Source organism: Heteronotia binoei, chromosome 1 (assembly GCF_032191835.1).
Source record: "Heteronotia binoei isolate CCM8104 ecotype False Entrance Well chromosome 1, APGP_CSIRO_Hbin_v1, whole genome shotgun sequence".
In the NCBI taxonomy this organism is placed as follows: Eukaryota; Metazoa; Chordata; class Lepidosauria; order Squamata; family Gekkonidae; genus Heteronotia; species Heteronotia binoei.
In genome coordinates, this window is record NC_083223.1 from 285,602,400 (window position 1) to 285,626,798 (window position 24,399).

The following is a 24,399-nucleotide window of genomic DNA, read 5'->3' on the forward strand; positions in this document are numbered from 1 at the left end:
CCCGAAGGAAGGAAGGAAGGAAGAGCCCGCCGCCGCCGAGCGACGTCACAGCGCGCGCCGAGGGAGGTGGGCGGGGCTCCGGGCCTCGCGAGGACGGGGGGGCGGAAGGGCCCCTCCGCGCGGGAAAACTCGGCCTGAACTTTCGCGGCCCGCCAACATCCGGGGCTCTGGCGGCGCCGTGACGTCCTGCGAGGAGCGAGGAGGCGGGGCTGGCCTCCCCTCCGGCCACGCCCCCCTCCGGCGGCCATTTTAAGAGCTGCCCTAGGAAAGGCGCGCGCAAGGGCTGCCGGGAGCGGACTCGGATTCCCGGCGGGCGCCGCGCGGCCCAATGGCGGCATCCGGCGCGGCGCCCTCTGGGAGCGCGAGGTCCCTCCTTCCGCGGCCGCTGTGCAGGGCGGGAGGAGGACGGGGCGGCAGCCATTACTGGGAGCCCGAGCCAGGCCCGGCGGCGGAGCCCCTGCGGGCGGGCGGGCGGCGTTGCCATGGTGACCCCCGCGGCCTAGCGGCGCCATGTCCCTCGTGGCCTACGCCAGCAGCGAGGAGGAGGAGGGCGAGGAGGCGGCGCCCCCCAAGAAGCGCCCGCAGCCCGTCAGGATCGCCGCCCCGCACCTGCGCGCGCCCGGGGTGAGGCCTGCCTGCCGCCGGAGGGTGGGCTGGATGCCCCGGAGGCCCTTCCGCACTCACGCCCTTTCCTTCCTTCCTTCCTTCTCTTTCAGTCCGACTCCGAGGAGGAAGACGATGAGCCGGCCAAGAAGCAGCAGCCGCCCTTCCAGGTGCCTCCACCGGCCCTTCCCTGCCCTGCAAACAAGGGCAGCAGTTCTCATTCATTCACTCAGCCTTTCCCAGATGTCTGCCAAGGGAATCCATCCCTCAAAGGTCGCACGGCTGGTAACATCATTAGGGTTTGTGGAGTCTTTCGGGCTCAACTGGAGAAAGTTTCTCTTCCAGACGTTTCGTTCTCAGCTGCTGAGAACATCCTCAGGCGCTCTGACCTTCTTGGCTGCTGTGCATTGAGTCAGCTGCTCCGGCTGCAACGCCACTGAGGATGTTCTCCGCAGCTGAGAACGAAACGTCTGGAAGGGAAACTTTCTCCAGTTGAGCCCGAAAGATTCCACAAACCCTAAATCCATCCCTTCCTGGAAAAGCAGCCTTACTGAGTGGGAGGAGCTGCAGGATGGGGCTGCACGAAGTTGCCCAGTTCTTTGTCCAGGGCTTAGGTCCAGCTGTGGGGAGGGGGGTGGCTGAGTGGAAAGAAGAAGATGATGATACTGGATTTATACCCTGCCCTCCACTCCAAAGAGTCTCAGAGCAGCTCACAATCTCCCTTACCTTCTTCCCCCACAACAGACACCCTGTGAGGTAGATGAAGATATTGGATTTATATCCTGCCCTCCACTCCGAAGAGTCTCAGAGCGGCTCACAATCTCCTTTCCCTTCCTCCCCCACAACAGGCACCCTGTGAGGTAGATGAAGATATTGGATTTATATCCCGCCCTCCACTCCGAAGAGTCTCAGAGCGGCTCACAATCTCCTTTACCTTCTTCCCCCACAACAGACACCCTGTGAGGTAGATGAAGATATTGGATTTATATCCTGCCCTCCACTCCGAAGAGTCTCAGAGCGGCTCACAATCTCCTTTCCCTTCCTCCCCCACAACAGGCACCCTGTGAGGTAGATGAAGATATTGGATTTATATCCCGCCCTCCACTCCGAAGAGTCTCAGAGAGCCTCACAATCTCCTTTCCCTTCCTCCCCCACAACAGACACCCTGTGAGGTAGATGAAGATATTGGATTTATATCCCGCCCTCCACTCCAAAGAGTCTCAGAGCGGCTCGCAATCTCCTTTCCCTTCCTCCCCCACAACAGACACCCTGTGAGGTAGATGACGATATTGGATTTATATCCCGCCCTCCACTCCGAAGAGTCTCAGAGCGGCTCACAATCTCCCTTACCTTCTTCCCCCACAACAGACACCCTGTGAGGTAGATGAAGATATTGGATTTATATCCTGCCCTCCACTCCGAAGCGTCTCAGAGCAGCTCACAATCTCCCTTACCTTCTTCCCCCACAACAGACACCCTGTGAGCAGTGTTCCCTCTAAGCTGAGTTAGTGTGAACTAGCTCACAGATTTTTTAGCTCACACATTTTTGTCTTACCTCAGGAAGGATGACCCCAGAACACACTAATTTAATGCCAGTAGCTCACAAAGTAGGATTTTTGCTCACAAGACTCTGCAGCGTAGAGGGAACATTGCCTGTGAGATAGGTGGGACTGAGAGAGTTCTCCCAGAAGCTGCCCTTTCTGATCCAAGGCCATTTCAGCAGCTGCAAGTGGAGGAGCGGGAAATCAAACCTGGTTCTCCCAGATAAGAGTCTGCACGCTTAACCACTACACCAAACAGGGATGCCTCACCCTGTCTTTTGGTCTTCTTTTCAGGGCCACAGTGAGGGATCTGGCTTGTCCGCGTTGCTTCCTCAGCCCAAAAACATGACGGTGAAGGAGACAAACCGGGTGCTTCTACCGTACGTTTTCTCAAAGAAAGCATCCGAGAGCCCCCCACAGGAGCAGGAGCCCAAACTGGCCAAAGTCCCAGGGTCTTCTTCCAGGCCCCCAAAGGCAGCCTCTGCTGTGGCCACGACAACTCCCTCTCCGTCCGCCATCAAGGCAGCAGCCAAGAGCGCCGCCCTGCAGGTGACCAAGCAGATCACCCAGGAGGAAAACGACAGCGACGAGGAGGTGGCTCCTGAGAACTACTTCTCCTTGTCGGAGCCCCCCACCCTCAGCCCGGAGCCTTTCACTTACCCAGGGGGCATCTTGCCGGATGACCTGCCCCCTGGGACGGAGCCATGCCTGGAGCCAGAGGGCCAGGATGCTGCGGCCAATGCCCCCCTGGAATTTAAGACTGGGCCAGGAGCCAGCCTGCAAGCTGCCCATGGGTGGGCACCGAAGCCTGGAGAAGACTACAGCAGCCAGCCGTATAGCCAGTATCCCGGCATCCCCAGCGGTTACTATCAGGTGAGAGCGCCACCGGTGGGCAGCAGCGTCTGGCATCCCCAGAGCCCGTCCTGAGAGGGCCTGCAGTCATCTGGGGGGGGGGAGGGGAGGATTAGCTTTTGGGAGCCAGTCCCCCTTCCAGCAGCTACCCAAAGAGTGCAGTCAGCTGGCAATTTCATACATGTGTGCATACATGTCTACCAAAAAAGCCCAACAGGAACTCATTTGCATATTAGGCCACACCCTCTGACATCACTAATGTGTTTTCTACAAAAAGCCCAGCATGAAGTTATTTGCATATTTGGCCACACCCCCTGACACCAAGCCAGCCAAAACTGTTCCTGCTCAAAAAAAAGCCCGGGATGTGGCTACAAACAAATATTGGTGGGGGAGGGGTGTGTGAGAAAAAGAGCGACTGTGAGAAGTGGTTACAAAAAGAGACTAGAACGGGGTAGCCAAACTTAATGTAAGAGCCGCATAGAATAAATGTCAGATGTTTGAGAGCTGCAAGGCATGAATGTCAGATGCTTGAGAGACACAAGACAGGAAGGAAGGGAAACAGATGGGGGAGAGGTGGAAAGAAACCAACTTTAAATTTAATGTATTTTGCATTCCACCTCCAGGCTTGACATGGAGAAGTGAATTAAAGAGAGAAACGCCTTCTCCAAGCTGCCCTTGGGGTGGTCGAGGCTTCCAGAGCCCTCCAGTATGTGTGAAAGAGCCACACGTGGCTCCCGAGCTGCAGTTTGGCCCCTCCTGGCCTAGCAGGTCAAGCGATTCTGTGTGTTGCACCAGAAAGCCCTGGTTAGCAGCAGGGCGGGTTTTCCAAAGAGTGAACAGAACGGGTGAGGGAAATCCCTTCCAGGTGGGACTGGTTTTAAGGGAGATTCAGGTGGGCTGCCATGTTGGGCTGGAGCCGGAACAAAAAAGCGGCAGTCCCCTTCGGTCGGTCTGGAGCAGCAGGACAAAGCTGGAGTCTAATCAGGCGCCCTTAAAACATGCACATTTTTATTCAAGGTTATGCTTTTGTATGTGTAGAAAAGCTTAGACTCAAAATTAAACTTTGTCCGTCTTCAAGCTGCTGCTGGACTCAAACTCCAAGATGGCCTACACGAGTGGGGTGGTGGAAAGTAACAGTGGCGGGGAGGCACCCCTTCAGGAAGGAAAAGGGGAAGGAGGCGGAACCACTGGCTTTGGGAGAGTTGCTCAGGTTTTTAGGGGCTCCTCCTTTTTGTCTTCTGCCAACAGGATTACTACAGTAGTGGCTACTATCCGGAATCTGGTGACCCAGCTGTGGAGGCCCCCCCGGAAGTGAGCAGCGACGTCTCCTCTTTCATGGACGATGAAGCGGTGAGTGGGGCTGGGCTGGGCTGGCTGCTAGAGCGAGGCTTGTCATCTTTCGCACCAGGGCCAGCTGCAGTCATGTCGCCTGCCTGGAATCTTGACTGGCTGGCCAAGGATCGCTGTTTTTGCTCCAACTTAAATTAACTGTCTTGATGGTCCTTAATAGAGTAATGTTTAAAATGTTCCCACTACATTTGTTTTCCCTACACAGCCATTTTCTAAGCAGTGATATTGCTAACTGATGGATCACCTGGATGCGTCAGGGCCCAGGAATAAAAAGAAAACGGAGGGGGAAACTCCCCCCCTCCACCCACTTTTCCCTAAGGACTCCCCTCCCCCATTTTTGAGCAAGCCTGAAGGGGGGAAAACCCTCTGAGATCCTGAGAAGGGGGGCAGGAAGGGCTGCATCAGTGCCGAGTTCTCGTGACTCCTGAGGGAGCTAGATTGTCCTTTACGGGACATCATAAATAGATCCCTCTTGGAGGGGCGCTTTCCATCATCCCTGAAAGAGGCTTTGGTCCGACCCCTCTTGAAAAAAAGTACAGCAGACCCGGCCGAATTGGCAAACTACTGACCGGTCTCTAATTTACCGTTTTTAGGTAAAATAATAGAGAGGGCAGTGGCGTCGCAGTTGCAGAGCTTTCTGGATGACGCTTCCATCCTAGACCTTTGCCAGTCCGGCTTTCGCCCGGGCTATGGGACGGAGACAGTACTGGTCGCCCTGGTAGATGATCTCCAACGGCACCTGGATCGGGGCGGTGTGGCGGTGCTGATGTTGCTAGATCTGTCGGCCGCGTTCGACACGGTCGACCTTCAGCTACTGACTCGCCGACATAGGGGTGAGGGGGTCTGCCTTACAGTGGCTCTCCTCCTTCCTCGAGAATCGGGGACAAAGGGTGGCTATTGGGGGCGAGCGGTCCCGGAGGCGCACACTGGACTGTGGAGTGCCCCAGGGGGCAGTTCTGTCACCAATGTTATTCAATATCTATATGCGCCCTCTTGCCCAGATTGCCAGGAGATATGGACTTGGGTGCCATCAATATGCAGATGACACCCAACTCTATCTACTGATGGACGGCCGGCCTGACTGCGTCCCTGAGAATTTAGACCGGGCCTTGCAGGATATGGCAACTTGGTTGAGGGGGAGTGGGCTGAAATTGAATCCAGCGAAGACAGTAGTCCTTTGTCTGGGTCGGGGCGCTCGGGAAGGGGAAATACCTTTTCCGGTCTTCGACGGGGCGCCGCTGAAAGCGGCGCACCGGGTTAGGAGTCTGGGAGTTTTACTGGAGCCTTCATTATCAATGGAGGCCCAGATTGCAGCCACTGCCAAGTCAGCCTTTTTCCACCTAAGGCGGGCAAGGCAGTTGGCTCCCTTCCTAGAGCGCCAAGATCTGGCAACGGTACTTCACGCAACGGTCACCTCGAGACTGGATTACTGTAATGCCCTTTACATGGGGCTGCCTCTGTACCGAACCCGGAAGCTGCAGCTGGTGCAGAATGCAGCGGCTAGACTGTTGCTGGGGCTTCCTAAATGGGAGCACATACAGCCTGGACTGTGCGAGCTGCACTGGCTGCCAGTTATATATCGGGTTCGTTACAAAGTGCTGGTCATTACCTTTAAAGCCCTGTATGGTCGAGGACCTGTCTACCTTAGGGACCGTCTCTCCCCATATGAACCCCAGAGAGCACTGAGGTCAGCCGGAAAAAACTTGTTGACTACTCCGGGACCAAGAGAGGTGAAGCTGCAATGCACCCGCAACCGGGCCTTCTCCTCTGTAGCCCCGAGCCTATGGAACCAACTCCCAGAGGAAATGCGGGCCCTGCGGGATCTTGAAGAATTCCGCAGGGCCTGCAAGACCTTCCTCCTCAGACTGGCTTTCGCTGACGAGGAAAGAAATTGCTAATGATAACCGCCATCATAAAAGAACAATAGTATTAGCACTTTTATTAACTTAATTAACTAATTTTTAAACTTAATCAGAATTTTAATGTTTAAATGTAATTTTGTTTTCTTTTGCTTTCCTTGTATAATTGAAATTTGTATGATGTTGTTAGCCGCCCTGAGCCTGCTCCAGCGGGGAGGGCGGGATACAAATAAAATTATCTATCTATCTATCTATCTATCTATCTATCTATCTATCTATCTATCTATCTATCTATCTATCTATCTATCTATCTATCATCTATCTACCTACCTACCTACCTACCTACCTTCTTAATCTGGAGTAGCTGGAAGTCTCAGACCAGGAAGGGCTTTCGATTTGCAGGGTATTTGAGAGCCAGCTATTCCTCCAGGGCAGGGGGTGCTGCATGTCAAAGGAGGATTGGAGGAACCTTAGAACGAGAGAGCTATCTGCATCGCTTAGCCTTGGCATCTGCATGGAGCTTCCCTATGCAGGGAGGGGCAGCGTGCTGTCTGTCAGCTGCTGGTTTCCTGGGGCACGAGGAGGAGGAGGGCCTTCTGTGGTGTGAAGAAGCTGGCTGCTGGGGGAGACGGGCCCTCTTGGTCTCATCCAGCAGGGCTCTCCGGAGGTTTGGGCGGAGGGGTTTGTCCCACCCTCACCGGAGCAGGAGCTGGAAGCTTCAGGACTAGCTGGGCTTCTCGCTGGGGGGCTGGAGGGGAGAGCAGTTGGGCTTCGCCCCAGGGCTGTGGGTGGGTGTTGCAGTGAGGGAGGCAGAGCTTTTCTGAGGTGGTCTCTGGGGCAGCCCTCGCTTCTGGAAGGCTGGTTGCCCTGCTTCAGTTGGGCATCTTGCCCTCTAGCCTGGGCCTTTCCCCCCTGCTGTGGTTCCTCCCAGCTCTTGGGGGCAGAGAAACGGAGTTGGGAAAGCGACTGGGGCAGCTGTTTCCGGAGGGGCTGTTTTGCCCTGTGCTGCTTCTGCTGCGCCCTCTGCCAGCTGCCCCTGGCTCGGGAGGATCAGAGGTTCCAGCTGGCCCGCTGGGCTTCTTTTCTCGGGTGCCATCCCTCCAGGGGCAAAGGGGAGGGCTGTGGCCGCTTGGGCCTGCGGGGGAGGGGCGGCTCTTGACCGAGGGCAGTGCTGACTGTTCCTTTCTCCCCGGCGCAGTTCAAGCGCCTGCAGGGCAAACGGAACCGTGGGCGGGAAGAGATCAACTTTGTGGAGATCAAGGGGGACGACCAGCTGAGCGGAGCACAGCAGTGGCTGACCAAGTCCTTGACAGAGGAGCAGAACATGAAATCCTTCAGCAAGGTCAGCGGCAGCCAGCCCCGGCAAGGGTCAAACCTCCCGTGCTCCCCAGGAACGAATCTCCAAGGAGCTGGGGGTGGCTTCTGGCAGGCCTCTCTGCAGAGGAGCCCTCCCTCGCTCACCTCCCTTCCTTCCTTCTGCTCTAGAAAAAAGGTGAGCAGCCCACCGGGCAGCAGCGCAGGAAGCATCAGATCACGTACCTGATTCACCAGGTGAGGCTCTGCCACCCACTTCAGCTGCTTCCCCTGGGCCTGAGCGCAGCCTCTTGAGGGACTGGAGCCCTGCTGCTGGCGGGGGGTGGGAGGTGGAGCTGCAGAGGGAGGGGGCCATGGCTGAGCGGATGCCCAGTTCCCTCCATTGGCCAAAACGGGCGGGGCTCGCATAGGAAGGGCAGGGCGGTTACTGGCCTGTGCCCGCCTCCTGCTCGGCCTGCCCCCTTGCTTGCGGCTGGAGGGGCTGTGTGGGCTGCTAGAGAAGAAGCCCTGTGGGGTCATGTGGAGAAATGCCATTTTGGGCCTGTGTTTGTCTGGGAGTTGGCTGGAGGAGTCTGTCAAACTGGGGTCAGGCTTCGGCCTAGTCTCTCCCTCCTCCCTTCCTGTCTGGAACCAGCAATTCTGGGGGGAGCCTCCTAGAGAGACAGGAAGTCCTTGAGGCCTGCCTCCCAGAATGATGCAAGAGGCAAACCAGTTCCTGGGCGGGAACTGGATTTTATACTGGAGATTTGGGGCAGGAAAAGAGACAGTTAAAAGCTGGCCGGCAGCTCAGCCTGGGAGTTCAGTGAGTGGAGGAGCTCTGGCCAGGCTGGCAGCAGTCGAAGTGATGGTCGGACAAGCATTACTGGTTTCTTCTGCTCCTTATTTTAAAATGCCTGTACGGAGTTAAACCAAGGAGGTTTTATTCAGAACGTCAGCTTTCATGTGCTCTCTAAGCACACTTCATCAGAAGTGACTATACCCGATCCCCTCGTCTGGTGAAGTGTGCTTAGAGAGCACATGAAAGCTGACATTCGGCATAACGCTTGGTTGGTCTTAAAGGTGGACCTTGACGCCTGCTTTGTTCAACTGCTTCAGACCAACACGGCTGCTGCCCGCTTGGATCTAGTTACAGCCTGTAAATAGATATTGTGTCTGGTTAAATTGGAGACCCTCTGTGCCCCCTAGTTCCCCCGACCACTTGGAATGCTAGGAATGGGTTGGGGAGTCCCTAGGATGGAGAGAAGTGGCACGGTGGCTGCTTGCCAAGTCTCCAGGGGAGCCCCAATAAGGGGCCCGAGTGCGTCTAGAGGGAGGTGAGGAGGCCGTCCCGCCTAACCAGAGCCCAGAGAGGGACAGTGGTGGCAACGACGACCCTGAGGCAGCAAAGGGGAACTGCGCTTTCAGGTTGGTGTACCGGGAAGGGCTGGGGCCAGCTAGCAGATCAGGTCAGGCCAGCAGCCCTTCCACTCCCCCTCACGCAGTGGCCAGCAGAGTCTAAAGGTGGGGGCTGCTGCTGTGTGTACGTTGCCCCGTGGAAGTTGTGTATCCGACCCCCGTCCCTCTTTTCCTGGGCAGGCCAAAGAGCGAGAGCTGGAGCTGAAGAACACATGGGCAGAGAACAAGCTCAGCAGGCGCCAGACCCAGGCCAAGTACGGCTTCTAGGCTGCCCTGCCTGTGCCCAGCGGGGCCCGGAGCCGCTCCTGAGGCTGAGGAGGGCGCTGGCGGTCGGCAGGCTGGAGGTGGCAGATGTCCATCGCCCGGGCGGCCTGCTTTCTCCACGGCCGGGGGGCTCCGGAAGGGCGTCTCTGCAGGGACTGTGGCGCGGCACAGCCGGCCTTGGGGTTTGAACTGTGGCGCGTGCTGTGCCGGCTGCCTGGCTTCCAGCTCCAAGTGGCCATCGGAACAGAAGAGGACTGGCCAGAGTGGAGGCCCCCCTGCCCCAGGGGTCTCTGGGAGGAGCGGTGGAGATGTGAGGCACTTGGCTCCCCTCCCCGCCCCCCCCCCCAAAAAGTGTTTTTGGGTTCACGTTCCAGGCCAAGCATCCCGCTTTGAGGAACAGTCTTGTTTTTGTAGAATAGCAGACAGCAGCTTAACTCTCATTTCAGTTTTGGACACTTTTCTGACACCCTCCCGGTCCTCCATTTCGAGGTGGCAGCGTTGCTCTCGGAGGTGAATTCCCCCCAAAGCCATAGGACACAGCACTGGACAGAGGAGCAGCGGAGCCAGACTCTCCTTGCAGTGCATCCAGCGACTTGAGCACGCTCCCTCGCCTCTTCATTGGCCCTTCCTCCTCCCCCAAAGTACGCATCTGGGAGAAGGGGCCCTGGTTTCCTCACCTGCTGCTCCCCACCATGGTCAGGTGGGAGGGCCCCAGGTGCAGCCCGGGCCAGCAGCGGATAGGTGTGTGCCCACATGCTCTGCCTCCCTGTGCTGCTCTCCTGGCTGTGGTCTTCTTTGGGGGAGGGGGCATCACTCTTTGTGTCTCTCCAAGAAGGCTGCCCCCCTCCATTGTAGAGTTCCCGGGGGAGGGGGGCATGTTTTTTTTAAACAGCCAATTTCTAGTTTACTCCCGGACATTTTAGTGGGGAAAAATTTGTTTTTGAATATTCCAAAAATAAAGTGCTCATTCAATTATTTATTTGTATCCTATAGAAATGTCTGAATTTTTCTATAAAGGAGCAAAACTTCTACCTGAAGGCCACCTCCTTCTTTCACCCTCTCCAAGACCGCTGGGGGTTGTGGGGGGGGGGCAGGCTGGCTGCTGCAGAGACTGAGGAAGGGGCTTCCCTCTTCCTTGGCTTCCTCCTGTCACTTCCTGCCCCTTGCAAGGCCAGGTTTTGCCTCCCCTCCCTGCCAAAAGGGCTCTCTGCTTGGGGCTTCCTGGCTGAGCAGCATGTGGGGGTGGTGGGGTGAGGTGGAGGCCTCGCTGTGACGACTTCTCTGGCAGAAGCCCTGCAAAACCTCCCTCTTCCTTGTGGAATCAGTGCGGGGGGTGGGGGGTAGATGGAAGCAGCAGCAGCAGCAGCATCGCCTTGGAGTTCTCCTTTGGCAGCAGGGCTGGGGCTGGGCGCTCCTGCAGGGCTCCAGACAGCAACTGATACCAGCGCTTTGACTGCAGGCCTCCTGCCCCGGGGCCACCACCCAGGCCCCTTCTGGTTCCAATTATGCCAAAGTGTTGCCCATGTGGGGCCACTCCCCCCAGGTGGGGGTCAGGGGCCCATAGCGAAGGCCTAAGGGTCAAGGCCCCCGGAGGGCGATGCGTCTTGGCGGTGGGGCCCTTAGTGCCCATGTGGGGGCCACTCCCCCAGGTGGGGGTCGGGCCCATAGCAAAGGCCTACGGGTCAAGGCCCCCAGAGAGCTCTCCGTGCACTGGGAAATGCCCCTTAGGAGACAGACAACATGCCCCATGAAGCTGCTGCTTCTTTGGGCAGCCAAGGCCTGTCTGAAGGCTGGCTGGGGCTCTGGAGGGTCTCGGTCTTCCTCCTCGCCTCTTCGATGGCGCTTCTCTTATGTTCTTATTAACATGTGGAATTCACTGCCACAGGAGGTGGTGGCGGCCACAAGTATAGCCACCTTCAAGAGGGGTTTAGATAAAAATATGGAGCACAGGTCCATCAGTGGCTATTAGCCAGAGTGTATGTGTGTATATAAAATTTTTTGCCACTGTGTGACACAGAGTGTTGGACTTGATGGGCCGTTGGCCTGATCCAACATGGCTTCTCTTATGTTCTTATGTTCTTGAGCTGGAGGTGGCCGGGATTGAACCTGGGGCCTTTTGCACACTGACCAGATGCTCTGCTGCTGAGCTGCCTGTCCATCTTGATCCGCTGAGGGCAAGGAAGGCAGCATTTGGTTGAGGACAACAGCTGTGTTTCACCTGGCTGCCACTCCCACCCCCCACGAAACAGTGGCATATTCTGGCAGTTTCACTGCCATCTTATTTATTCATCCCCCCCCCCGAAACTGGAGTTATTTGGTCTTTGCAGCCACTGAAAATCCTGATGCTTTGCCTAAAGTGAAACTATTTGGTTGAAGAGGAGTGGACTACAGCATATGACCCTTGGAAAAACCAAGTTTTCGATGCAACCCACTTTCCCTGGGGCTAAATGTCTCTGCAGCGGTCTAGAAAAGACCAAAACATCCCGCTGGCTCCAAGTTTCCTGCTCAGGCTCTCTGTTAATCTCAGTTCCGCAGTCTTCTCCACCCGGCTGGCCGCCTCTCTTCAGCCCAGGTGGCAAAGTCTCTGGTGCAGACGTCCCTGGTTGTGGAACTGCTGGCACCGTGGGCGTTCTGACCCAGGCGGCTCTGCATACAGGTCTAATAGGAACTCTAAGCAGCTCAGACAAGATGGCCTGTTCCACAGGAAGACTTCTCATCGGAGCAGACAGCCGGAAGTCCTCCTGGGCAGTGGCAGTCACTCCCACAAGTTAACTACTCTTTGGGTGAAAAGTGCTTTCTCCGATTGGCAAGGGATCCCGGAGGTTTTGACATCTGAGCATGGAGCAGGGGGGTCACTGGGGATGGATGTACTTGTGAGTTTCCTGCATTGGGCAGGGGGTTGGGCTAGATGACCCTGGAGGTCCCTTCCAACTCTAGGATTGCTGACTTAGCATAGCAAATCACAGGACCTGGCACACTAATGGAATTTAGACGTATAAATGCCTTCGTTATGTATTAGGAAAGCCCTGGAGGCTGCCCGGAGGCCACATGTCTGGCTTCTTTTGCAAGCTGAAAGGGCGCGGGCGGGGATGAAAGGCATGCAGATGTCGGGCTAAGCCCAGGAATGCAGGCCCAGCCAGGCGAGGCGCGGCAGGCGGCTCTTCCGCGTTGTGAGGCCAAAAGCCCCGAGCTCTCCGAGGCGGCCTGGGCGTCAGACCGAAGACAGCTCTAGGCCTCCCCGCTGCTCTTCGGGGCGCCCGGGGAGTGGAGCCAGGGAGGTGAGGGGCTGTGGGCATCCCCCCGTCGGGGAAGAGGAGGCGGCGGCAAGGCCGAGGGGCCCCGCCTCGCTCCTGGGGGCGGGGGCGGCTCTCCGCAGATGCCCCAACCGGAGAAGGAGCCCCGCGACGGCGGCCCCGGCTCTCCCGCCCCTGCCCCCCCTCCGGGCTGCAGGCAGGCGCGCCTCCCGAGGGCTGCGACGTGCTGAAGGGCCCCGGGGTGGGCGGCTGCCAGGCAGCTCCGACGGGGGGCCTCCAACACAACGCAGCCCCCCCCCCCCCTCCTCTCCTTGCAGGTTTCCCCACGGGGGCTGGCTGGCCCTCTGGCAGCAATGGGGAGCCGCGGAACGTCGGGGGAGGGGCCTCGGGCAGGGGGTTGGACTAGATGACCCCGGAGGCTCCTTCCCACTCCGTGGCTCTAGGATTCTCCCCCCACCCTCCTGCTGCTGCTGCTGCTTTCGGTCCGAGGGGACGGGCGGGGGCGCTGCCCGGGCCCCGCATGCCTCGTGGCGCGCGCGGCCTTTGCGCGGGAGAGCCGCCCGTCGGGGCTGCGTGCAGGAAGCGGGCGGGGCTGGCCGGCCCGCGGGAGGGAAGGAAGGAAGGCAGGCCCCGCCCGGCTCCTGCAGGGGCTGCGCTTCCCTTCCCTTCCCGCTCTCCCTCCCTCCCTGCAGGCCCCGCTGCGCCTGCCCGCCCGCCCGCCCGCCCGCCCCGGGGGGAGCCATGCAGGAGGCCCGGGAAGAGGCGGACGAGGAAGAGGAGGACGAGGTCTTCGCGGCCCCCGGCGGGGAAGGCGCCGCCGCCGCTTCCCGCCCCTGCAGCGTGGAGGAGCTCTACGTGCTGCTGGACACGCTGGGCAGGTGAGGCTCGCGGCGGCGGGGGGGGGGGGGGCTGGGGGGGGAGGGGGGCTGCCGCCTGCGCCCTCCCCCACGCGGCTCTCTCTCTCTCTCTCTCTCTCCCCCGCCGGCAGCGGGCACTTCGGGGTGGTGAAGCGGTGCCAGGAGCGCAGCACGCTCGCCTTCTACGCCGCCAAGTGCGTCAAGGTGCGCAAGCGCAGGGGCAGCCGCCTGGGCGTGGACCGCGAGCAGGTGGAGCGGGAGGTCTGCATCCTGCAGCGGCTGGAGCACCCCGCCATCATGCGCCTCCACGACACCTTCGCCAGCAAGACCGAGATGGTCCTCATCCTCGAGCTGTGAGTGGGCGGGGGTCGCTCAGCCACCCTGGCGCCAGGAGGCCCTGCTGCATTGGGGGGGGGAGGCCCCCCACCCTGGGGCCACAATGCTGTTTTCATTCCCTCCATTGGCCAAAGCAGCACAGGCCTGGCTCCTGAGGAGCTGGGGGTGGCACAGGCTAAGCCATGCAGCAGCAGGCCACCCGCCCACCAGTGAGGACCCTCCCTCCTGCACAGCATCCAGGGCGGGGAGCTCTTTGACTTCATTGCGGAGAAGGAGGTCCTGACGGAGGCCGAAGCCATCGAGTTCTTGCAGCAGATCCTCCAGGGGGTGAGCTACATGCACTCCTGCCACATTGCGCACTTCGACCTGAAGGTACCTGCCCTGGCCACTGCAGGGGCGGCAGGGGGGGGGGGAGGCAAGGCCCCCACAGTGGGGGTGCTCGGGAGGCTGGCGTGAGGGCAGCGCAGGCCACCCGTTTGAGAGGCAGGGAACCAGCGTCCAGCAACCAGCACCCAGCAGGGTAGGCAGCTGGTGGGCGGCTGGAAAAACATATGGAGCAATGGTCCTAGAGGGAAGGGACGCTCTGTATCCTTGGTGCTTGCAGTGGTGGCAAGAGCGGGAGAGCTCCCGCTTTTCTGGTTCCATTGCAGGACTCTGTTTTGGCCCCTGTGTGACACCAAGGGTTGGGCTGGATGCGCCATTGACCTGACCCACCATGGCTTCCCTGATGTCTGAGGGTGGCTGGAGGGCTCTGCTGGCCCAGGAGTGGAAGCCCTGAGAAGACACCCCCTCCCCGCCTCCCAGGAGGGGGCTCCCAAGGGCACAGCTCCTCCTTTCGTCCCCCCTCCCTCGCAGCAGCAGCTGCTTCTCTCGTGCTGGGCTGTGGTGCTCTGAGTGCCCCTCTGCCCATGGATCCTGGGAAGAGCAGAGCCCGCACATGTGGCTGCCGCCTGAGAGCCCCAGGTGGAGAGGGCAGCCCCCACAGCCCTTCTTTGGCTTGTCCTGGGACGGCACTTTTTCCTGGCTGCAGGGAGGCAAGTTTGGACCCGCATCTGTTGTTTTTGGTTCCAGCCTGGCAAGGACAAGTGTGTGTGTGTGTGTGTGTGTCTGTGGGTTGCTGTGCTACAGAAGGACAAACCTGCTGGGCTAAGTGGGACAGCCGTGGGGAGGGGCAGTCTGCCTGTGCATGCCAGTAGCCTGGGCCTGCCCCCATCTCCTGCACCGCATGTTGGTGAGCTGTCCAAGGAGGGGGCATCTGGAAACGGGGGGCTGGCTGACCAGAGGGCTCTTTCAGCTGACCTGCCCGTGGGGCTGCTTTCTATCTTGGCTCAAGGAAGCAAAGCTGCCTTCCCAGTCGAGACGGTGTCCAGAACCCACTTCTTCTGGGGCTCCGAGCAGCTGTGCCTCTCCTCCCCCCAAGGTGGCCAGGTCCCCACTGGGCTCGGCTGCTCAGCGCAGGCCCTGGCAGGAGGTGCTGCTGAGGCTGAGGCCCTGCCTCTTCTGGCCTGGTCCTTGGCGGTCAAGCAAAGGGATGCCAAGCAAACTCGAGCAGAGTCTGCCCCCCGGGGGGTGGCAGGGGGCGGGAGCTCTGAATCTTTGGCCCCAAACTGATCCTCGAGGGGTGCTGCGTTCGAGTGTTCTGTGAGCAGAGGAACAAGGCTGCAGTGAAAAAGAAGATGTATTGAATAGCCCCCAGAGCTAGGCCCGGTCCCCCCAGCTCCCCTGTGGGGCAGGCATGTCAGGGGGACTTGGGGAGTGGGGGGCAGGGGCAGGGTGTATTTGCCTTCGCTGGGGACAGTTCAGGCCTTCCCGCTCTTCAAAATGCTTCTGAACTGGGCAGAAGTTTCCTTTTGGTGTCCGGTGGTTGAGGGCCTCTGTCTTTCTGGCAGCCGGAAAACGTCATGCTGCTTGAGAAGGCCATCCCCAGCCCCAGGATCAAGATCATCGACTTCGGCTTGGCCCAGCATCTGCGGGAAGGGGCCACCTTCAAGAGCCTGTGTGGGACCCCACAGTACGTGGGTAAGGGCCGAGCCAGCCACCCTCCCCTCCTGCACCCCCCCGACCCATAACTGGTGGAGGGGGTGCTGCAAGTCAGAGTGGTCCTCTGAGTTGCGGGGCGGGGGAGGGGATGGTATGCAGGAGATGAGTAAAGCAGTTGCTGCATGGTCTTTTCTGCATTTGTTCCCAAAGAAGCTTCCAGAGGAAATGAGGAGAGCTTTGGGTAGTGTCTAGTCTTGGGATGGGTTAGGTCCCAGGGATCTGTCTGCCAGTGGCAGAACTCCACCCCCCACCCCCCTTTCAGCAGAAAAAATTCCCAGGATCCAGTGGAGGTGAGCAGAGAAGACCTCGGCTCCCCAGAATTTCATTTGGTCTTTGAGCTCCTGAAGAGGCTCCACGGAAGCAGCTCTTCTCCCTCTCCTGGAAATTTGGAATCTGTAGGGCAGGAAGGGGTTCCCCTCCCCCGCATTGAGAGGGCTTTCAGATTTAAACTTGGCTTCCTAATTTAACAACACAAAATGCCTCATTTAACGTTGTACCGTTTGGCATATTGATGGACTTCGGAAGCAGAAGTGTCCTCTTTTTCTGCAAGGAAACACTGAACATTTAATAATGTATTTACATTAAATATGTGAGAGCATAATTATATTATAGGTGTTTCCAAACTTTGTTTAAACAAGAAACATTTAAATGTGCGTACATAGGAATTATCTGTGTACATAGGAATTACCAGTCTCTACTACTGTAGATGGTCTTACACAAAAGAAAAACTTTCTCCAGTAGAACACGGCACTTGAGCCCAAAAGATTCTACAAACTCTAATGATGTTACCAGCCGTGAAAACCTGAAATCTTTGACAAAAGTTCTGCACTGCACGTTTTAAGTTGCATTTTGTTTTGCATCACACGCCTTCCAAAAGGGAAAGAGTAGCATTTTTTCCCCAGTTTCCTCCCAAATTTCTCAGTTTTACTATTGGAAAAAATGCAAAAGTCTTTTTTGGTGCTATGCATTTGGGGCAAGTGGGAGGTTTTGGGGCCTTTCCAGCTCTGTTATTTTGCTTGGCTCCTGACTGACTCCCAAGCATTGGATCAGGAGCTGGGAGTGAGTGCCCCCCCACCTTGTGGGTGTCACAGTTCAGGAGTCCTGCAGAGGCCCCGCCTTCCCCTGGATAGGGCCCCTCCCCCAGTGACACCGCTTGCACATTCCTCCTCCCCCCCCCCCCCCGCGTCTTCTTGCTGCCGCCTGCTCACCAAGTGACTGAAGGGTTTTGTTTCAATCACGCTTGCAATTTTTTTCCAATCCTGTTGAGAAAGGTGGGCTGTCAATGGAACCAACAACAACAACCGCAATAATTTTTCCTCAGCTCCAGAAGTGATCAACTTTGAGGCGCTGAGCTGTGCGACAGACATGTGGTAAGAGTCACGGTCGGTCGGATGGTGTTTCTCCCGCACGTGTGTATGCATCCATGGTGCTCGAGGGTGAAAGCCTGGCTGCCCACTGCCTATTTCAGGAAATAAAGCCACACCAGCTAATCCATATGCTGTGCCTTCATTTCTTTTTATTAGGTAGAGGGTGGGGTGGATGGGCTTTCAGGGTATTTCATTTTCCCCTGTATCCCCCTGCACGCCCCTCTCCCGCTATTCCCTCTTTTCCTTCACTGGCAGTCCTCATAGCCTCTCACCTTTCCCTGCTTCTTTTTCTCCTTCCCATCATCCATTAGGCCCACCCCCTGCCTTTAGGGATTTATTTTAAAGGGGTCTGTGTCTCCTTCCTCCCACCACCCTGTCTTCAGCTTTCCCTCCCTCCCCTCCCCTCTCTGGAGAAGTTGCCCAGCGGTGCCCTGACTGAGTTGTGCCCAGGGTGAGGCTGCGGGGGGGGGGGGGGTCTGGCCTGTCCCTGGCAAGAACTCCTCCATGAGGAATGGGGGAGGGGCTTTTTCCTGCAATTGGAAAGGCAAGGCAAGATTTTTGTGGTTGGCTAGCATCCACCAGGATCTCACAACGTTATCTCATGGTGGAATCTTTTCTTAAAGCTACAGGTGTTGTTTGTGTAATTTAGGGGAGTTTTAATCAACCAATGTTTTTTTTTTTAGATATTTTTGCAAACCTGGGGCTTCCTTCAGGTTTGTAGAGAAACCTCCTGTCTGTCTTCCTCCATCTTGCCGGTTTTTGATGCACCCTCTCTGGCATGGCTTGAAATTAGATGTATTACATTTGTATGTCGTTTTTCTCTTTTGCCTTCAGATGGCACATAGCACATTGTTGTGGTTTTTTTTAGAGAGTCACCCAGGATTGTAGGCGCTCCCCTGTCTTTCCTGTCTCCCTTTGGCATGATCCCAGCTAGCTTTGAGCTTCTTCAGCAAGCGGTGTTGGGTGGGCTCTCTGTCCGCCCTGCATTCCCTGAGGGTGTCTCTCTCTCTCTCTCTCCCTTTCAGGAGCATTGGCGTGATTACGTACATCTTGTAAGTACCCCAACAGGATTCTCTTCCAACTGTGATGGGGCATGCTGGGATCTCGATAGGACTTGTGTGCTGCTGTGTTGCAGCTCTCGGGAAGAGTCACAGCAGGCGGTGTGTGAAAGGAAACTTGGTGCTGCCCCCCCCCCCCCCCGGAAGATGGCCATCTTGGTGGGGCTGCTGCTGCTGCAGGGGGCGTGTGCTGGAGCAGGGAACTCTTTCCTTCCTTCCTGTGTGCTTTGCGGCCCTTTCAGACCCTGGGGGAGGGGGAGCATGGAGGACAGTTGCTTTGGAGCACCTTGGAGCTGGTCCCATCAGCAGTGGTGCAAATAAGTTTGGGTTTGCTTCTAATAGTGAGTCTTGAGTTGTCTGAAATTGCACCCCCCTCAAATGGGGCCCCACTGATGGGTTCCTTCTCTGTGCAGGCTGAGTGGCATGTCTCCGTTCCAGGGGGAGACAGACTCCGAGACTCTCTCCAATGTCGTTTCTGGCTCCTATGAGTTTGAGGACAAGTATTTTGGCCAAACCTCGGAGCTGGCAAAGGACTTCATTCGACAGCTTCTGGTGAAGGATCCCGGGTGAGGTTTCCCTGGCCCTTCTGGGGGATGGGGGGGGGGGTGTCTTCCCCTGAGCCATCTGTTTCTTTGCTGGGTCTCCAGTGGCTTGGGAGAGAGTGGGCATGGCCCTGGCAGGATGAAAACCTGTGGGAGTGTGGTGGGGAGGGGTCTTTCTGCCCTGGAGCCTGCCTGCTGCTTGTTGAGGAGCAGGAGAGCCATGCCCAGGGGCACAACAGGAAACCTCCTTTTCTGTGTTTCAGGAGCCGAATGACAGCCGAAGAATGCCTCATCCACCCCTGGATCAAGGTGAGGGCCCAGAAGGCGATGGGGACTCTCTCTGACATCCAGCCCACCCCCTTCCCTCCTAAGATGGAAAGAGGACATTTATCTGGCAGCAGCAGCCCTGTGGGGCGAGGGGCAGGCTCCTTCCAGGCCACCACCTTAAAGGCCATTTTTATGGAAAGCAGGGAGAGCTCGAGGCCTGGGGGCAGGGAGAGAACAGTTTTCCCCAAGGATTCTCCCCCCCTCCCCCAATTTCTATAATGGGGGAAAAATTAGGAGTCTCGGGGGAAAATACCTCTTAAATTTTTTTCTCTTCTGGAATGAGTTAAATGCTTCTTACAGCAAGGTTTCCTGTGGCATGCATATATATATATTTGTTTGCAAAAGGAACAAAGTTATCCGCAGGTGCAGCAGTACTAGACGCTAGCAATTTTGCTTATAGAAAATGGGGTCATTTGTACCTCAAAAGTCCATAAAAACACTAGATAATAACTAAGTTATAGAGGATGCATTTCATGTTAGAACAGTAACGTAAGCTTAGGTTTTGAGGTGAAAGTCGTGGGCACCCTGGGTAGTAGTGACCATGTAATTTTGGAATTTTTCAATCTTGGGGAAGGGAAAATTTGTATGTAGTCAGACATATATATGTTGGGCTTCAGGAAAGCGAATTTTGACAAACGTAAAGTGATGCTGGGTAGAGTCCCCTGGGAAGGAGTTCCAGAGGAGTGGGAATTCCATAAAGGCAGAATATGACAAATGATTCCTGTGAGAAGGGAAGAAAACGGGAGGAGCCCAGAGGAGCGCCATAAACAGCTCTCTGAAGACTTGAGAAAATAAGAAAAGACTCATTTAGGAAATGGAAGGAGGGCCGTATAACCAGGGATGAAAACAAACCTATGAATATAAGCCGGTGCTTGTAGAGAGAGAGGCAGGGAAGCCAAAGCTCAGAATGAGAGGAGGAGTGAGGGGAGGGGCAGCAAGGGCTGCATCAGGCCTTAGTTCTCATGGCCCGAGAGAAATGCTGTTCTCTACTTCAGGGTCTGGCGGCAGTTTTTCTCCAGGCCAGTTTGGCCAGGGATTCTGGAAGACTTTTGCCATCTTCAGGGCTTGGAGCAAGGGTCACTGTGTGGAGGGGGGCAGGTGTTTGTGAATTTCCTGCATTGTGCAGGGGTTGGACTAGATGACCCTGGAGGTCCCTTCCGACTCTGTGATTCTATGATAGGAGAATATGTGTTGCACATATTACAATCCCCCCTCCATTCTGAAACACAGCCCTGTTTTCGTCTGTGGTGTCTGGGAATTCTGTGCCTTTGGTGGCCAGGGCCTGCCCCCTCCCTCCCTCCCTCCCTCCAGAGGACTCAGCTGAGGCTCACAAATACTGCAGGACCTTCTGGCCAGCAGTCAGTCGTGGTGGGCTCCCTGTCCTGGCCAGCAGCTCCCTTTCCTGCAGGTGGGGGGCAGGGAGAGCAGGGCTTGCCCCCTCCCTCCCTCCGGAGGACTCAGCTGAGGCTCGCAAGTGCTGCAGAATCTCCATGGCCGAGGAGGGGGACCTTCTGGCCAGCAGTCAGGTATAGTGGGCTCCCTGTCCTGGCCAGCAGCTCCCCCTTTCCTGCAAGTGGGGGGCAGGGAGAGCAGGGCTTGCCCCCTCCCTCCCTCCGGAGGACTCAGCTGAGGCTCGCAAGTGCTGCAGAATCTCCATGGCCGAGGAGGGGGACCTTCTGGCCAGCAGTCAGGTATAGTGGGCTCCCTGTCCTGGCCAGCAGCTCCCCCTTTCCTGCAAGTGGGGGGCAGGGAGAGCAGGGCTTGCCCCCTCCCTCCCTCCGGAGGACTCAGCTGAGGCTCGCAAGTGCTGCAGAATCTCCATGGCCGAGGAGGGGGACCTTCTGGCCAGCAGTCAGGTATAGTGGGCTCCCTGTCCTGGCCAGCAGCTCCCCCTTTCCTGCAAGTGGGGGGCAGGGAGAGCAGGGCTTGCCCCCTCCCTCCCTCCGGAGGACTCAGCTGAGGCTCGCAAGTGCTGCAGAATCTCTATGGCCGAGGAGGGGGACCTTCTGGCCAGCAGTCAGTCGTGGTGGGCTCCCTGTCCTGGCCAGCAGCTCCCTTTCCTGCAGGTGGGGGGCAGGGAGAGCAGGGCTTGCCCCCTCCCTCCCTCCGGAGGACTCAGCTGAGGCTCGCAAGTGCTGCAGAATCTCTATGGCCGAGGAGGGGGACCTTCTGGCCAGCAGTCAGTCGTGGTGGGCTCCCTGTCCTGGCCAGCAGCTCCCTTTCCTGCAGGTGGGGGGCAGGGAGAGCAGGGCTTGCCCCCTCCCTCCCTCCCTCCGGAGGACTCAGCTGAGGCTCGCAAGTGCTGCAGAATCTCCATGGCCGAGGAGGGGGACCTTCTGGCCAGCAGTCAGGTATAGTGGGCTCCCTGTCCTGGCCAGCAGCTTCCCCTTTCCTGTTGGGGGGTGGGGAGGGGGAGCAGTGTCTGTGGGAAGCCCTGCCTGATGCTGTGGGTGTTCCTGCAGCCCCTCAACCGGAAGCAGGCCGTCAGCCGGAGCCGCTCCTCAATTAACATGAAGAACTTCCGCCGGTTCAACGCTCGGAGGAAGTGGAAGGTAAGGCCAACTGGGTGAAGTTGATCCCTTAAACTGCCACCTGTGTAAGGGGGGCGAAGGAGGGGCTCCCCAATGCTCCGTTGAGGTCAGAGGTTGGGCTGGGGTAGAATTCAGTTGTATATAGAAATCCATGCCTGCCATTTTTAAAATGTGAAGTATCCGTCTCCTGCTGCGAAGGCAGAAGACTCCCCCTCCCCACCTGAGATGCTTCCAGGCATGCCACGAATCAAGCCCCCTCCCCCACTGTGGTTGGTCACAGTTTCAGGCAGTGCAGGAAGCCCTCCTGGGGGCAGGCCAAGCTCTCTGGCACAAGGCTGCCCGACTGGCCCCGGCCTGGCAAGGGAGGGCAGCTGCCCCCTGCCGGCCATTCAGAACAGATGAGAAGCGATGTTGGATCAGGCCAATGGCTCATCTAGCCCAACACTCTGTACACGCAGGGGCCAAAAAACCCCAGCTGCCATCAGGAGGTGCACCTGTGAGGCCGAGCACTAGAAGCCCTCCCACTGTGCCCCCCAAGCACCAAGAAGACAGAGCATCACTGCCCCAGACACAAAAACATAAGAGAAGCCATGTTGGATCAGGCCAGTGGCCCCTCCAGTCCAACACTCTGTGTCACACAGTGGCCAAAAAACTAGGTGCCTTCAGGAGGTCCACCAGTGGGGTCAGGACACTAGAAGCCCCTCCACTGTGGCCTCTCCCAAGCACCAAGAATACAGAGCATCACTTCCCCATACATAAGAACATAAGAGAAGCCATGTTGGATCAGGCCAGTGGCCCCTCCAGTCCAACACTCTGTGTCGCACAGTGGCCAAAGAAACCAGGCGCCTTCAGGAGGTCCATCAGTGGGGCCAGGACACTCGAAGCCCTCCCACTGTGCCCCCTCCCAAGCACCAAGAATACAGAGCATCCCTGCTCCAGACATAAGAACAAAAGAGAAGCCATGTTGGATCAGGCCAGTGGCCCATCCAGTCCAACACTCTCACACAGTGGCCAAAGAAACCAGGTGGTCCATCAGTGGGGCCAGGACACCAGAAGCCCTCATTCCCTGATGGGGGCGGGGCTAGGGGACCAGACCCTGCTGTCCTGGTGGAGGGTGTGATGTGGGGTACTGCTGGGGTTCTGTTGTGCGGCTTCCAACCCGGAAGGGCTTTCCTGGACAAAGGCAGAACCCAAACTCGGGTCTAGAAACAGACTGGCAGCCACAGGAGAGCAGGGTCCATCTGTTGGGACGTCTGCCTTGAAGAGAAGCCCCCCCGTGTGCATGGGCCGTGTGCGGCTCCCCCTCCTCCCGCCGCGCCAGAGTCGCCTCTCTCTTTTCTCCATTAGCTCTCCTACAACATGGTGTCCGCGTGCCACCGGCTGTGCCGCATGCAGCTCATGTGCCGCCAGAAGAAGGAGGACGAGAGCCTGGTGGGTGCTGCGGGGTGGGGGGCTTCCCCGGCACCTGCTGCCTGAGCCTGGGAACTGGAGGGGCTGCTGGGGACAGAACCCGGGGGCTGCTGCATGCCTCTCATTGCAGCTTCAATCCTGGGTGGGCCCTCGTCGGCCTCTTTCTCCTCCTGGCTCACCTGTGCCCTTTTCTGCCCCAACCAGCGAGACTGCGAGAGCGACCAAGAAGACGACAGCCGGAGTCCGGCGGCTTTGCTGCGCAGGAGGAGAAGCAGCTGCTCTTGAGCCTGGCCCTGCCCCTCTCCTGCCCGCCTGCTTTGCACCCGCTGCCACAGAAGAAGCAGAGGCCCTCTGGCCAAAGCCTTTAAGAACATAAGAGAAGCCATGTTGGATCAGGCCAGTGGCCCCTCCAGTCCAACACTCTGTGTCACACAGTGGCAAAAAATTTATATATATATAAATATATATATATACACACACACACACACAGTGGCTAATAGCCACTGATGAACCTCTGCTCCATATTTTTATCTAACCCCCTCTTGAAGCTGGTAATGCTTGTAGCTGCCACCACCTCCTGTGGCAGTGAATTCCACATGTTAATCACCCTTTGGGTGAAGAAATACCTCCTTTTATCCATTCTAACCTGATTGCTCAGCAATTTCATCGAATGCCCATGAGTTCTTGTATTGTGAGAAAGGGAGAAAAGGACTTCTTTCTCTACCTTCTCCATCCCATGCATAATCTTGTAAGCCTCTATCATATCATCCCGCAGTCCACGTTTCTCCAAGCTAAAGAGCCCCAAGTGTTTTAACCTTTCTTCATAGGGGAAGTGTTCCAAACCTGTAATCATTCTAGTTGCCCTTTTCTGCACTTTTTCCAGTGGTATGATATCCTTTTTGAGGTGCGGTGACCTGGCAAGGGGCATGGGGGTGCCAGCACTGTCCAGCATGTGGGGCTTCCGTCACAGGCAGCCTCTGGATCTGGGATCCCCTCGGCTACCGAGAAGGCCCTTGGGGGTGGGGTGGGGGGCTGAGGGCTGGAAAGGGCTTGGGTGAGGGGTCTGCACTGGCTAACTTTTATTTTCCAAAGCAACGCAATAAAGTGGGCAGAGGATTGCCCCCCCCCTCTTGCATGGCCTCTGTTTGAGTGGAGTTGGGAACTTCTGCGGGAGCCCCTGGCCCAGCCTCCCCCCATCCTGGCAGCTCCGTTCAATACTAGGAGGCCCAGGGCTGCTCTGCGGGGGCGGGGAGCCTTGAAAGCCCTTGGGGTGGGGTTTCTGTAAATCGGCTGTGGCTTGACACAGAGTCGGCTGACAGTGGGGGGGGGGGGCAGGTATGAGGCAGAGGGAGGCCTGGGCCCCCCCTTCCAGTTAGGGTTCTGCTGAATTCCCCAGGGGCAGGGGGTGCTGCAGCTGCCTCAGTCCTCCCCAAGTGGGGGGGGGGATAAGAACCCCAACCTCCGGTGGTTGCTCAAGAGCAAGTACGGAAGTCCTGCAG

General features: G+C 57.5%; 2 protein-coding genes across 2 annotated transcripts; both read left to right on the forward strand.

Moving 5' to 3' along the window:
* The first annotated feature begins 510 nt into the window (after positions 1 to 510).
* PRCC (proline rich mitotic checkpoint control factor) lies at positions 511 to 10,153 on the forward strand. Its single transcript, XM_060261060.1, has 7 exons — positions 511 to 624; positions 717 to 773; positions 2,439 to 3,017; positions 4,245 to 4,346; positions 7,404 to 7,547; positions 7,691 to 7,756; positions 9,095 to 10,153. Exons 1-7 carry the CDS (start codon positions 511 to 513, stop codon positions 9,179 to 9,181), a joined length of 1,149 nt encoding a protein of 382 aa, XP_060117043.1. The 3' UTR covers positions 9,182 to 10,153.
* Positions 10,154 to 13,173: 3,020 nt separating this feature from the next.
* LOC132588744 (death-associated protein kinase 2-like) lies at positions 13,174 to 23,199 on the forward strand. Its single transcript, XM_060261185.1, has 11 exons — positions 13,174 to 13,310; positions 13,421 to 13,642; positions 13,859 to 13,997; positions 15,515 to 15,644; positions 16,987 to 17,035; positions 18,058 to 18,084; positions 18,504 to 18,656; positions 18,896 to 18,941; positions 21,422 to 21,511; positions 22,838 to 22,921; positions 23,105 to 23,199. The coding sequence occupies exons 1-11, from the start codon at positions 13,174 to 13,176 to the stop codon at positions 23,183 to 23,185; spliced, it is 1,158 nt and encodes a 385-aa protein (XP_060117168.1). The 3' UTR covers positions 23,186 to 23,199.
* The last annotated feature ends 1,200 nt before the right edge of the window (positions 23,200 to 24,399 follow it).